Consider the following 13835-nt stretch of genomic DNA (forward strand, 5'->3'; position numbering starts at 1 on the left):
GCCAGTCAAAAGCTTGGGTGTCTGTTCCCCCTGACTTATTACTGTTTAAGCTCAGGTTACCATGGAAAGCAAGCAGTCATTTTCACCAATAACTTCACTTATACCAAATACTTGACCTTGGAATCAGCAATTTACATCCTTATAAAGGAGGTCACTTAGGGAATTTAACTGTGTAATCCCAGCCTCCATGTGGCAGGAGATGAGTAGGAATGGAACCAAGCTGGTGAGACACCATTTGAAACAATTTGAATTGGGAAATCATTTCTTTTTGACTTTGTTTTAAAAATGGAACCTACTTTAAAATGGTACAGGAAGAGAGAGGCACGCAGATAAAGTCTGTAGAAACAGTGACTCAAAAACTCTTTTCCAGGACTCCAGAAAGCCACCCTGTTGTCATATTTGGAGGGAAACCAGAAAAAATACATTTCTCATAGATTCTTTCCAACACCTTTCCTTCAAACACCATGCCCTCCCTTTTACTTTCCCTTTATTAATAAAACTAATGGAGAGAAACGCCTTTTAAACTTGAACCAGGAAACACAGGTTTTTCAAGTACTAATATTTCGGTATGGGCTTTTTTTTTTTAAGACAATTATCAAGACGAAGCATTTGTTTCTTCTTTTGTTTACTCATGGCAGTTTGTCAGCAGTTATGATAAGTAGAGTTCCATCTGCCAGTAAAACTACATTGCAAATTGCCGTAGAAATTAGCAGCTTTCATTTTTGCCTACATAAATAAATATGCGAAATAAATTGCACATAAATGCATCCTAAAAAATCACAGGTACACCGCACAGTTAAATGCCAATCAGACAAAAAGCAGAAACACGTTGCGATTATCTCAGTTTTCAAACCTGGAAGACACATGCATGTGTTTCTAAATGAGAGAGGCAGTGTATCATGCTCGCTGAGATAAAAACAGAAGCTGCCAGACACTGCACTGTGGCTTTATTCTGAGAATCCTTTGCCTGAAACCCGCTCTATCTTTTCTCCGTCTCTCTCTCTCTCCCTCTCTGCTTCTCTCCTCTCTCCTCCCTGTCTTTCCCTCGCTCATTGTTCTCTCTCTCTCCTGCCTTTGATGCACATACGTTGTCACAATCCATTGACTCTCCTCTCTTCTCTGTTCTTACACTCAAGGCTAGCGGTGCTTTCGCCAGCCAGCAGCAGCCTCTCCTGCGAGTTTTAGGCATGTGTGCAGCTCAGTTTGATCGAGCGTTCCTTTTCTGCCTTTTCACTCTTACAAAAGATTAAAAGGTGGCGTCACATTGCTCCCCTGTTCCTTCCTGCAGGAGGGACTTAAAAGGGACAACAAAAACTAATCACTTTCAATAAGCATTTTCTTGCTGGGGGAAAAAAAAAAAAAAAAAAAAAAGGAAAGAAAGGGAAAAAGGCGGGGGGTGGACTTAGCGGTGTAATTTGAGACCGGTGGTGAGGATTGGAGCGAGCTGGAGATGCTGCCCGCTGCTAACAAGGGGAGGAAGCCTTCAGCTGAGGCAGGTAAGAGCACCCATCGGAGGTTTGACCGAGTGGCTTAGTTAAATCTCTGTTTTCACCGTTTTGTAATTGAGAAAGGCATCCTCGGCAGAAGCCGATTTTTCAGTCGGCTTCCTTTTGTTTAACATAGAAAGTACCTGTATTAATTTTGATGAATTAGAGCATGCAGCAAATTCAATTGAAAATAGATTTGTATAGTAAATGCATTTATACGGAATGATTTCTCCTCCGTTTTATTTAAGGAGAGAGATGAGAAAGATGATTCTGATTAGAATAGCACTTTGCATTACGTTAAATTCTAAACAGCTAACGGAAAAGAAAAATAATTCAATAGATCCTGCTTTTGAACTTCGGTACTTAAACCCTGGGAGACAGCAGGCATTTGAAATTTTTCTTCTAACTGAACTTCTGATATGTTATAATAATTTTTCACTGGAGGTTTAAGCAAGGGTAGAGTTTATTTAAGTCTAGCTGCTGGGGTTTGTTTGGCTTGGAGCTCGTGGGCGAAGCACTTCTTATATCTTCTTAACTGGGGGTCAGGTTGATGTTTCATAAATGGAGATTAAGTGTTGTCCCAAATGAAATAAGAACTTAAAACACCAGGTTAGGACATGTTTTAGAAATGGATCCAGTAAATAATTGGGATAACTGAATTATGACAGTTTGAAATAGGAGTTAACTCTGAAGGTGCTGTTTGATAAACCTGGATTCTAGGCATTGTATATGGAAGGGCTAATTATCAGTCTCCAGACCGAACTTTGCATTAGGATCTTAAATGTAGAATCTGTCTGGACTTCCACCGTAGGCAGCTTTTAGGAATATGCCCCTTTTGTGTGCTACGAATGGGAGTTGTGGATTATGTTTGATGGCATTTCTCCTTTAAAGAGCTTTGGGATGAAGCTTAAAAGGCTCACATCTATTTTAACATTGAACAAACACGGAATGCAATACACTCTAATCTCCCAGCACTTGATTTCTGTTGCTGCTTCTGTTGTTTTAAAGTTTTGATTATTTGTTTTTAACCTTGGTCTCTGTTGATTTTGTGTGCATTGCTTCTGCTGCTAAAATTCATTGCTGGCATGAATAAACTGAGATTCGAGAATGCAACAACAACAAGAAAAAACCCTACTCACTTCTAACCAGCCAAGTTTTTAATTTAGGATAACAGAAATCCAGATTATACCTAGGATTTTACCTAAAAAGGTTCAATTACTGTTTAAATTTTTTTTTCGGATGGGAATATCTGAATACTAAAAGTATAAAATTCCATTAAAGGAATGCTTCTCTGAATGATATATAGAAAGGTGACTACACTGCCTTCACGAGGTTTGGTCCTAGAAAGAGCTGCTGTACTATGGCATTGTTGAGTTCAGCAGACGCGTACCAGAGGATGTTTTATATATTTGCTTGGTGATAAGATTTTTTTTCGTCTCAAGTTTCCAAACTGGACTTGCTCCTCAATATCATACTCTGGCGTATCTCAATGTTTGCCAGACCATCTAATGGCATCTTGTGGGTGCAGCCTGTGAAGGGAATTTTATGAGCACGTAAGAAACTGCTGATAGTGGGCAGTGGACACAAACGGCTGTGGGTCTGATCACACTTCACCATCCAAAGATGATCTCCACCAGAAGTTCCCCCGGAAGCCCCCGATCCAGGTGTGGGGAAACTTAATTTTTTCTCCTGATTAAAAGAACAGAGAAAGATGTGGACAAGGGAGAAAGAATTGCTGCAGAGTGTTGGATGCGATCGAGCTGGTGGTCGCATAGTGAGTTTTTTGAAAATCACATCGTGTGCAATTTTTCTGTTTTTTGACTTAACAAACTTCGCAGAATCTTCAAGTAGCTTTTCTCAAATTCGGTCTCGTTTTTGCACGTTGCTTTCTTGCATGAAATCTTGTCTCTAACTCTAGCTATACCTAACTGCTGAGGACTGTTATTTTGCTGCTGATAATGATGATTATTTCTCAGATAAGTGTGGTAAGGGCTGGAGAAGAGGGCCAGGAGAAATGTGTTGTCCGTCTCATATGTACTTTTTCTTTCATTTATGAAAATGACTTCTTCAAGGTGAGGTGATTGCACGTTTGAAGTCACAGCTTGGCCATTTGCATCACTGAATTACTATCTTCCTACAGAATGTACCATAATTAAAATAAGCAGAAATAATTCTGTTGTAAACTGGATAGTAGTTCAACATGCACTTTTAGGCAGATGGTAATCAACGCTATCCTTACTCAAACTATCTGATTCATATAAATAGCATTTTTCTGACTTTTCCAGTAGATGTTGCTGGAGAGCAAAGAAAAGATCCTTTTTTTTTTTTAAAGGAAAAAAAAAAAATGCAGTAGACTTATAAAAGCCAAGGAAAAAGATCCTTCTTCCCAAACTCTGCTGATAGCATTTTGCATAATTTCCTAATTAATGAATTATATTGAATCACTACCGTTTATAATGTTCTATAGAAAGCTATTAAAACTTGATTTCGATTTTAAAATTACCTGATTGTTCTCTTTCGTCCCGATATATACTGTCTGTTTGCTGTTTTTCGTTTTTAAAAAATCAAGTTAACTGCACATTACTATTCAGAACATTTCATCCCTGAATGCTAAAATCCTTTAGCATGCAAATATGATGTCAGAGGAAGAACTGAAATAGGATAGCCTGAGAAGAGTAATGATCAGACACATTATAAAAATATGCACCCGTTGCCAACATGTAATGAAATATTAAGAAATTAAAAGCATGCAACCTCTAAAGTAATAGAATTTCATTGCTCTGAGACTGTTTTCCCACTGAATATTAAGTGCTTAATAGATCTACCCGTAAAAAAACAATCGAAAACCTACGTGGTTTGTCACTGGAGTTCTTTCATTATATGATTTTGAAAAATTAGCCCAATAGGATTTTTCCCCAGAATAGGAAATGTAATTAACATTGGATATTAAGTACCAGATTTCCAAAGCAAAAGCCACAAGCTTGATGGAGAAAATAAACATGCAGAGAGCAAACATAAGTGCCACAAGCTGAGGGGACCCACACTGGAACTACTCTGCTGGTAATCACTCTGATAAAATGACAAAGACGTCCCAGAGGAGCCCTAGATTCTAGTTCCCAGACACAAACTGATGCAATTTCAGGCAACCCATGACCTCTAGACGTGGGAATATTTATTTTTGGAAATGATCAATTAACCGATTTCAGTGGTGAAAGATATATAGATAGATAGATATTTTTTTTTTTTGCAGTGTGAAGGTGGGGTATTGGGTGTCAGAAAAGCCCTGGCAGACAGGACAAGGGAATCACCTGGGCTGGAGAGCTTTTGTTTTTTGCTACCTTAAGCAGACTTACCCTTTGGCTGGTGGATTTTTGTTTTGCATGGAAGTACTTCTTTGTCAGTTTTCATTCCTGAGGTGTGAAATGCTCCATAGGATGTTTTGATTTAACACCCATTTTTTTTTCTTTCTTTCTTTTTTTTTTTTTTTTTTCTGGGAGGAAAAAGCTTATATTTAGAAGGCATGAGTGTCAGCTACTTCTGTTTTGTAATTAGCACTGTAAGTCCACTGGGATAAGGATGCTCCAATTTTTTTTTTTTTTTTTTTTGCTTTGATTCAAACATCATTTTTATACTTGACCCATAGTGGTGTTTTGTTTTGTTTTGTTTTTTCCTTCTGTCTTTAAATGAGAAAAGCTTCGTAATTGGGCAGGAGATTTTACTTCCTAGTTCTGGTTTGTTTGCTATTTGCCTCCAGTTCTCTCTTTTTCTTTTTTTTTTTTTTTTATTGTTGGGGATTCATTGAGGGTACAATAAGCCAGGTTACACTGATTGCAATTGTTAGGTAAAGTCCCTCTTGCAATCAGTTTTCTCTTTTTTAATAGACTCTATCCAAAGCACCAGGAGTTAAATGTGCCAAATGAAACCCCTGACAACAGCAAGGAATTTTCTGTCCTCTCGCTGGGAATCTTATGAAAATGAAAAGATACCAGCCGCCATCCCTGGAGAACCACCTGCTAGCCAGGTCCTAACTCCCTCCCGAAGGTGAGCAGGAGAAGAAAGGTCATTGTGGGTTGAGGGGATTCTCAAGATGGTAGCATTTAGATTAGGACTGGAAGGTGCAGACACAGAATAACCCTCCTCAGAAAAATCAGAGGGATCCTATGGGATACAGGGCCAAAAAGAGTGACTGACTCTAGTATGAAGGAGGGCCTTGAATGCTAGGGCCAGGTATCTGATGGCCACAGGAGAGATGTGATCTGGCAGTGCTTAGAGGGCAGTATGGGGGTGGGGAGGGACTGAAGAAGTGGGGCCACACCACACCCCACACTTCTACCCATGAGGTTCAGAAACACCTGTTTAGAGGCAAGCTGATCTGTTAAATTGAAGCCTCAAGGAGCTATTGCTACTAGGAAGTTATTGTTTTATCTTTTAGATGTGTCGTTGAGAACTCCTAGTCTAGAGGCCAGAAGCCAGTGAATAAGCCATTATTGCCTTAGCCTAGACACAGGTGGTAAGGGTGAGAAACGGTGAGGGGAGGGAGAGTGGCTTTGAGAAACACCTTCCTATTATAATTATTGCAATTTCTTGTTTGTACTGTAGATGTCATGGCCTCATTTGGCATGGGATTTTGTGTATACGCATTTGTTTTCATGTTTTCATAAGAAAAACCTTCAGCATCCGTCGGAGATGAGATTTGTGGTTTAGAAGGTGTGGCATTCTCTCTGCGCTGAGTATAATCAATTAGCCTTAAGTTTGTTTCCTGTTTGCTGACATTTGATGAGGATGGATTTTTACGATCTTTGAGGGTTTTCATTTCTCTAAAAAGGTATATACTTTATGTATTAGAATTAATTGTCTCCCTGAATTGCCTGTGTTGTCAGTTACTTTCTATAAACCTTGACTAACTTGCCTTGAACTCTTTGACGCCTAGAGTGTTTGACTGACAGCTCGGCTGTGGAGACTATATAATGGAAGTTTATATGTGAATGTATAAGATGTACTCAATAGACTTGGCAATGAGACAGAGCAAAAATAATTATTAGCACGATCAAGTGGAGTGTCGTGTTTTTCCTCAGTGACAACGATTTTATCAGCCTATTCAGGTGGACAGGGTCACTAGCATCACCTCCGAACCAAACTATACATGAGTGACTTTCCTCATCCTCCAGCCACTTTAATTTAATTTGTTCCATTTACTTTTCCAAGCTTTTCATCTTCCCACCATTTTAATACCATCAGAGATGGGGGGCTGCCCATGACATTCACACTTGACATTATCAAACACAAAAGGCATCACTCATACACTTGACTGCATTACAATGCAAGGAAAAAAATAGAACCCAAAGGCTTAGAAATTATTGTCTCACACCTTGAATGTAGGTGGATTTTTTCTTTTTTCTGTTTCCTCCAGCCTGCCTCATTTGACTGTTTTGCTACTGTGTGTTTGCAGAGGGTTCTTAAAACCCTGGAAAAATCAGCACTCACAGATCCATAACACACACAACCTTGTATGCTGTATCCACTGGAGGCGTGTGTCTTAGTATAATGGAAATTTACAACCATACTATCATGATCTGTCATTTGTTAGGCACAAACCACGTTTTGATATAGCACCAAAGTTGAGCCTAGCACTGGCGCTGCCTTTTTTACCGCTGACTTTAGTTCTTCTGACAGTCCAGCAGTTGTGACTGAATGTTGTCCTGACTCACAGATCTGTGGTCACTAGAATTTCTCCATGACTGACAGGGAGGCCAGAGGTTTATTGAAATCCACAGGAGCCCTAACTGTGTGTGTGTGTGTGTGTGTGTGTGTTGAGAGGAGGTTTCAAAATTTAGTAGACATTTATCTGTCCCTCCTTTTGGTTACTATTCTAAACCTTCTATTTAAAGACATTTTACCCACCTGTCGTATGAAAGACAACGTGTGTGACCTGAACAAACAGAGTTATCAGTTGGTGAATTGCTTCCGTAGTTTTACATCATGCATTGGGACCACGTGTGCTGTAAGGCTCTGTACAACAGCCAGCTACATGGTATCCTGCAGGTTTAATATACTTCTGAAGCCTTGTACTTGGGAAGGATTTCTGTAATTGGAGACAATCTGGTAAGAACTTTTTAAGCCATTGGAGGCCGAAATACAAGTTTTTGAGAAATGTGACTTTATAGGCTTGAAACTGAATGGATTACAAATTTCCCTTAACTGGACAGAATCATAATTGCCTATATAGTACAGTCCTGATTAGCCAGGGTTTGAATTTCCAGCACGGGGATTATCCAGATTTCTTCTCTGACTCCCCTGTCTTCTTTCTAACTACCTGATGTGAATCATTTCTCTAATCATTGGCACCTCTGCTAATGCTGTGGAAGGGTGTATTTGAGCAGCTAAATCCAAACCGGTGAATTACCCTTGAGAAGAGCTAATTATGTACAAAGTCTGGATTTTGTAGCTATTCACTAATGTTGACTGGTTAAATTTCAATTTGGCGGGGGGGGGGGAGGGCAGGGGGGCGATATCTTTTTATTTACAAATGATAGCTGATTGTAACTGCTTTTATGTCAATATCATGCCAACCTGTTTAAGGAGTAAAAAAAGTAAGGCAATTAATGGTTTCATTGCTCAGACTTGCACCGTTCTTCTCCCTTCTCCCATGGTTGGGGTGAGGGCCTAGCTGGGATTTTAAAAAGCCTCGTGGATGAAGCAAGTACATTCTGTACGTTCTGCGGTGGACCAGCGGTCGCATTAGCACGTTCCTCTGGCATTAAGTACAGAAACAGTTTAGGGTACCCAAGCCCCAGTTAGTTACCCTCTAACATTAGTCCCATCCCATTTCCCATGTTAGCTGAGTGCCAGTTAACTTTGATAAATTATTTGTTTTTGATACCAGAATTAGGCTGAAATGACGAAAGGAGAGGAAGCAGAGTTGGACTTAGCAGAGAGGTTGTTACAGACCAGGGTGGAACCTACCAGCCACCTTCTAAGTTTGCAGATCAGAGCGGGATTCTCTCAACTGAGTATTACCATAGAACCTAAATTGTATTTCCTATCCTCTTCTTATATGTTAGTTGTGGCTTGGACATTTTCAAAATCTTCTGGTCACATCTGCCACCTTGTAACAATGTCTCATCAAGTAATGCACACTGTTCTCCTGTAGTCTCTATTGACGAACATGTCTTATTCATATTTAGTAGCCGTTTTTTGGTGCCTAAATTCAGAGATGTTTTCATATCTAAATATGTAATGGGAGGTTAAGTGGCGAAATATATACTATATACTGTAATTGACACAATATGCTAAGGAGAAAAAAGTAGTATTGTCCCCAGGGTACTTAAAAAAATATTCTTTATCACTGGATTAAAACTGAGACTGTTAGAAAAAAATACACTTGAATTTTCGTAATGTTCAGGTGTAATTGATGATGTTGTATAAGGACCAATTATTTTCATTCCATATTTTAAAGGCAAATTTAAACAGTAGTGCAGTACCCAAAGCTGAAAATGTAAAATAACTGCTAGAAAACTCATGAACAAGTCTAGACACAAGTTATATATGTACAGGATGCCTCTTTGCATTTATATGTGTGTATGCATTTACATAAATGTGTACACACATATGTACAGAAAATATATGTATGTGCATTTATCTGTATCTATCTCCATATCTGTATCCCTAGAGGGAGAGCAAGAGAGACAGAATGAATGGGTATATTGTTTCTAGTAAGATATCGCAGGCTTTTTCCCAGCTGACATTATTAATTTCTCACGATCTGACACAGAGCATGCCAGGTACCAGGGCTGCCAATATGAACACGACCAACTCGTTAGGAGTTCATGATCTAACCTGAAACTAGGAATTATTTAAATGTTGCATTTTCAGACATAGACATATTTAGTAAGTAGAAACACTGACAGAGAAAAAAAAAAAATTCAAGGACTCCCAAAGGCATCTGAGTTCTCACGAGGTACCTCTATGCTTTATATGTTTTCTATGCTCAAGGGGAGAGTTGGGAAAGAAATACAGGCAGGTATGATTTGAAGGGAGATCTTCCCACAGCATTATCTTGTCCCAACTAAAAATAAATCTGGCTTTATGGAAAAGCCAGGCCAGGGTTCCTGAATTCTCTATTACCACTTACTGCCGATGTAGGTCACAAACCAAAGATAGGATCAGTTTGTCTGATCTCACAACTCTCTGAGTAGTATACATCATTCGCCTAAGTGGAGAACACGAGGGAGGGTGTTTTCAGTGTGCCTCGTATTAAACACAGAACCAAAAAGGTTTTATGTGAAAAGATATGAAAGTGTGCATCTTTTTCTAAAATGAGATGGGCTAATGTGATGAAGATCCTTTTCTTCTTGATCTCTATGGCCTTCATGAAGTATGTGTTCCGTGTGTTTGTAATGACACATCCTATGTGGTTTATATACACACACATATAGTCTCTAGAGGTCAGTAGAATATAAGAAATAAGCAAAAATTCATGTCTAGATGACACCCACAGATTCTGGAGACCATATTTCAAATAGTAAAATGATGATCGTCAACTAATGATATTAGAGACTGAGATCATTAATCAGTGTTAACAGAAAAGTCATGTCATTCTTGTTCCTGAAATGAATCTAATCTATTTGTTTTAAGCAAATTTCAGATCAACGAACATTTACATGGCAAGAACCTTTACAGAAACCCAGGCTGCACTTACTTTATTATGGTTTATTACAACCGACCATGATTCTCCAGAAGCATTTTTGAGGATTTTTTAATGTTACCAGAACAAAAAGGTAATTTGTTTTCAAACACTTGACTCTTACATCCAAAACACCTTTTCTGTTTTAGCTGCCAGCTCAGTCTCCTTGACTCTTAGAAATGAATGATTTCATGATTTATATGTTGCAATTTTATTTGTTCTTATGAACTAAATGTCCCTGATGTTGGCAAAATGTATTAGAAAATTGTGATTTATTTTCTATATTAAGCTAAAATTGTTGACATTCCAGAACACTGCTGCACAGTTGAACATGTTTCTCAAGTTTTTCTCAGGAAAATTCATGTGCAAAAAAGTGTACAGATGACAGTGTGTAGCTATGAACTGTGGAGTTGTGTATGGCATATCATCCCATGCAAAGAGAAACGGCCCAATAGGGCCTTAGATTCCATCTGAATTTGGGGATGAATGATATCTTTTAAGCTGAGGTGCAATGCCCTGGCTTAGAACTTAATAGGCCTTACACGTATTCATATCATTCACCCTTGGAACTAATCTATCAATAAGCTATTCCCATATTTGTTTACTTACACGATTGTGGATTGTGTTTTAGCTCAATTTCCTTCTGTGATAAATCCGAAAGCAGAGGTTGAAAACACAAATGGCTAAAAGGGAGTGGTTGGAGATGAAATAATAGGAGCTGATGAGGGCCGATGGAGCAGTGAAGAGGTATTATGATTACACACACACCCACCCCAAACCTATACTGCCTTAAAACAAAATAAAACAATATAAAATCTACTAAGTATTTTAGAGAGTGATTATGTGAAGAAGTTAAAAGAACTTTAGTTTGAAAATGGCTTCTATCATCCGTAAGAGATTACCAGTAGACAATAGACATCAGTGGCCTAATCCTAATCCCATGCCTAATCTCTCGACTTTATTGCCGATTATTAATTAAGGAAAATACGGTATCTTTCCTGTCCTCAGGGAGTTTTCAGGGGGATTGCATGCCTCTATACACCGTCTTCCCAGACTCTGAGCCTCTGCAATTGCCCTCCGAAGCTTCTCCTTTTCAACTTTTAGAACTCTCCCTTTTCAAATGGCCGTTTTTTGTTTTTTGTTTTTTTTTTGTCTTCATTAACATTCCAGCTTGCCCCTGCCTAAATCCTATTCATTTTTTGGCTCTCAGTGTGAATATCACTTCCTCCCAGAAGTTTTCCTTAACTACCCTCCTTAAGTCTAAATTAGGGGCTCCTGCTCTGTCAGCCTGTAAAAATGCATTTACCTTATTGGAACATTAACCTCACTTTAATAACTGCTGCTCTGATTGTCTATAACTCACACAAAGTTTCAAGCTCAGTGAGGACAGGGGCCAGTTCTGTCTAGCTGGTCAATTGCCGAATCACTGATGTCTAGAAAGATACCTGGCGGTGTACTCTTCATCAAAAGCTCTTGAACGAATGTGCAGATACTTACGCCTTACTCTAGGCGGGTTCAAACTATCCCTAGGTGTCACCTTTCCTCTGCCTCTACTTACCCCCAAAGTAGATCCACGTCCCTCAGTCCCAGCACACAACCATCCTTTTAGTTGGAGCAGGTTGTACACTTTTTAGTTGTTTCCTCTTTAGTCTCTGATCATGAATTTACAGTGGAAGGTAGACTTGTTTGGGGGTGACCTAAAAGTGGCGAGTACCTCTCTCCCCTCTTGTGATTGATTTCAAGATAACGGGATTGCCTAAGAAAGACCGTGACTCTGGAGGCGCAGCCCTGACTATGGATTAAGTGGCCTCGCAGTATCAGGGACTTTGCTGGGAACTGGAGATTCAGAAATGCTGCTTCAGGATAAGTGTGTACTGCTTTATATTTAGTTGGGTCTGTGGGACCAGGTCACTTTATTATGAGGATCTTTTCCCCCCTACTCATACTCTGCTTTCTTTTCCAACCCTCCACTTTACATGTTTTTTGATAAGTTATTTGGTAAAGTTAAGCAGTCCCCACCTGCTCAGACATTAGCAGGTGCCAATCCTCCTTTTAATACACGTGCCGTGTAACTTAAGACTGCTTTCCTAACATGAGATTTCCAGATGCCCACACCATCGTCCTGTGTCTAGGGGCGTGTTTAGACAACTGAGCCACATCTAGGGCAGGCAGCTATTGTCAGAGATTCCATTCTACTTCTGTTTGATTTTTAAAACTTGGTTATTTGGGGAGAGAAGGAGAGGGAGGAGGTTTGATGGAGGAGGGTAAATGGCGGGACTACACCTATGGTGCATATTGCACGGGTACATATATAATCTATTAAGTATAGAGTATAAATGTCTTCACACAATCATTAAGTAAATGAGGTGAAGGATATATTAACGAGTTCGATATAAGCATTCCAAACTGTATATAAAATCAGCACATTGTACCCCATAAATGCACTAATGTATACATGATCTATGTGTTTATGACTTAATAAAAAAAAAACTGGGTCATTTTGGTAAAACCATAGCCTCAAAGTAGAAAACATTTTTTTTAATTTATTTATTTTTATTGTTAAATCATAGCTGTGTACATTAGTGCAATCAAGGGGTACAACGTGCGGAAATGGATTTGGAATTAAGGAGTGGACAATTTAAATCTTCTGTGATTTAAACTCAGTTATATTCCATTTATTACTACCTTTGAATTCACAAATGCATGATGGCTTTGGAGAGAGGCTTGAGGAAGGAGGTGGAAAGAACGTTCAGACGTGGTGCCCTCATCTCTTTATTGTTGTTATTTTTAATTACCTTTTGCCTTTATCATCCAACTCTTTGCTCATTGTTGTTTCTTGTTGTCTAAAGGAGGAAGTGAATATTTTATCAAGAGTATAAAATGGGATTATTCCCCATATATTGACATGATTAAAGTGGCACTGGAATACTATTATTCAGGAAGAACTACAGCATAGCTTATAAGGCGTGGGGTGGGAGAGGGGCTGGCTAGTCTTCCATAGATTGTGAATATTAGCTGTTAGCATCAGGGATTCCATTTTTTAATACTGTGTTAGGGAAGTTAAACATAGGAACATGTGGAGATTAATAACAAACCATTTTCTTCCTCTCTGGTGAAATTTAAGAACTCAATCAAAATATTTTCATAACATCCATTGTGTTTTTATGTTACGTGAAAACATAAACAACCTTAAAGCCGTCCTAAGTGGGATTTAGATGGCGAGGTGGTAAAAAATCTTAGTCAAATAATGAAATTATTATTTTAATTATACAGTTATCCACGGGTTCCCATCCTTGGATTCAACCAACCTCAGACTGAATATATTTTTTTAAAAATACAGTAATAGAAATTGAACAATGCAGCCTAACAGCTATGTACACAGCATTTGCATTGTATTAAGTACAATAAGAAATCTAAAGATAATTTAAAATACAAGGAAGAATGTACATAAGTTATATACAAATACTGTGCTGTTTCATATAAGGTGTGTATATGTGTATATCTACTGGAGATACCAAGGGATGACTGTAGCAATAAACATAAAAGCCAGTCGGTTTACTTTCCTCTAACAATATGCATAATAAGTGATTTGTGTTCACACTTGTAATATCTGTTTTATTTTTAAATATATCCCCCTTCCTTCAATCACTGGTTCCATGACGATG

General features: G+C 38.7%; 1 protein-coding gene across 6 annotated transcripts in view; it reads left to right on the forward strand.

The window, feature by feature from the left end:
* Positions 1 to 13835, forward strand: part of TENM2 (teneurin transmembrane protein 2) — a 1234499-nt gene that overhangs the window by 507912 nt on the left and 712752 nt on the right. For 3 of the 6 annotated variants that reach the window (XM_053567523.1, XM_053567524.1, XM_053567529.1), the window contains exon 1: positions 1084 to 1496. The exons of 2 other annotated variants lie outside the window; for them this stretch is intronic. In XM_053567523.1, coding sequence (XP_053423498.1) covers positions 1451 to 1496 — 46 coding nt within the window. In that variant the 5' untranslated portion in view covers positions 1084 to 1450. Of the gene's footprint in view, positions 1 to 1082; positions 1497 to 13835 lie in introns of those variants that run through there. One more of the 6 variants, XM_053567522.1, reaches the window with a different exon arrangement.

The sequence above is a fragment of the Nycticebus coucang genome, chromosome 17 (assembly GCF_027406575.1).
Source record: "Nycticebus coucang isolate mNycCou1 chromosome 17, mNycCou1.pri, whole genome shotgun sequence".
NCBI classification, from domain to species: Eukaryota; Metazoa; Chordata; class Mammalia; order Primates; family Lorisidae; genus Nycticebus; species Nycticebus coucang.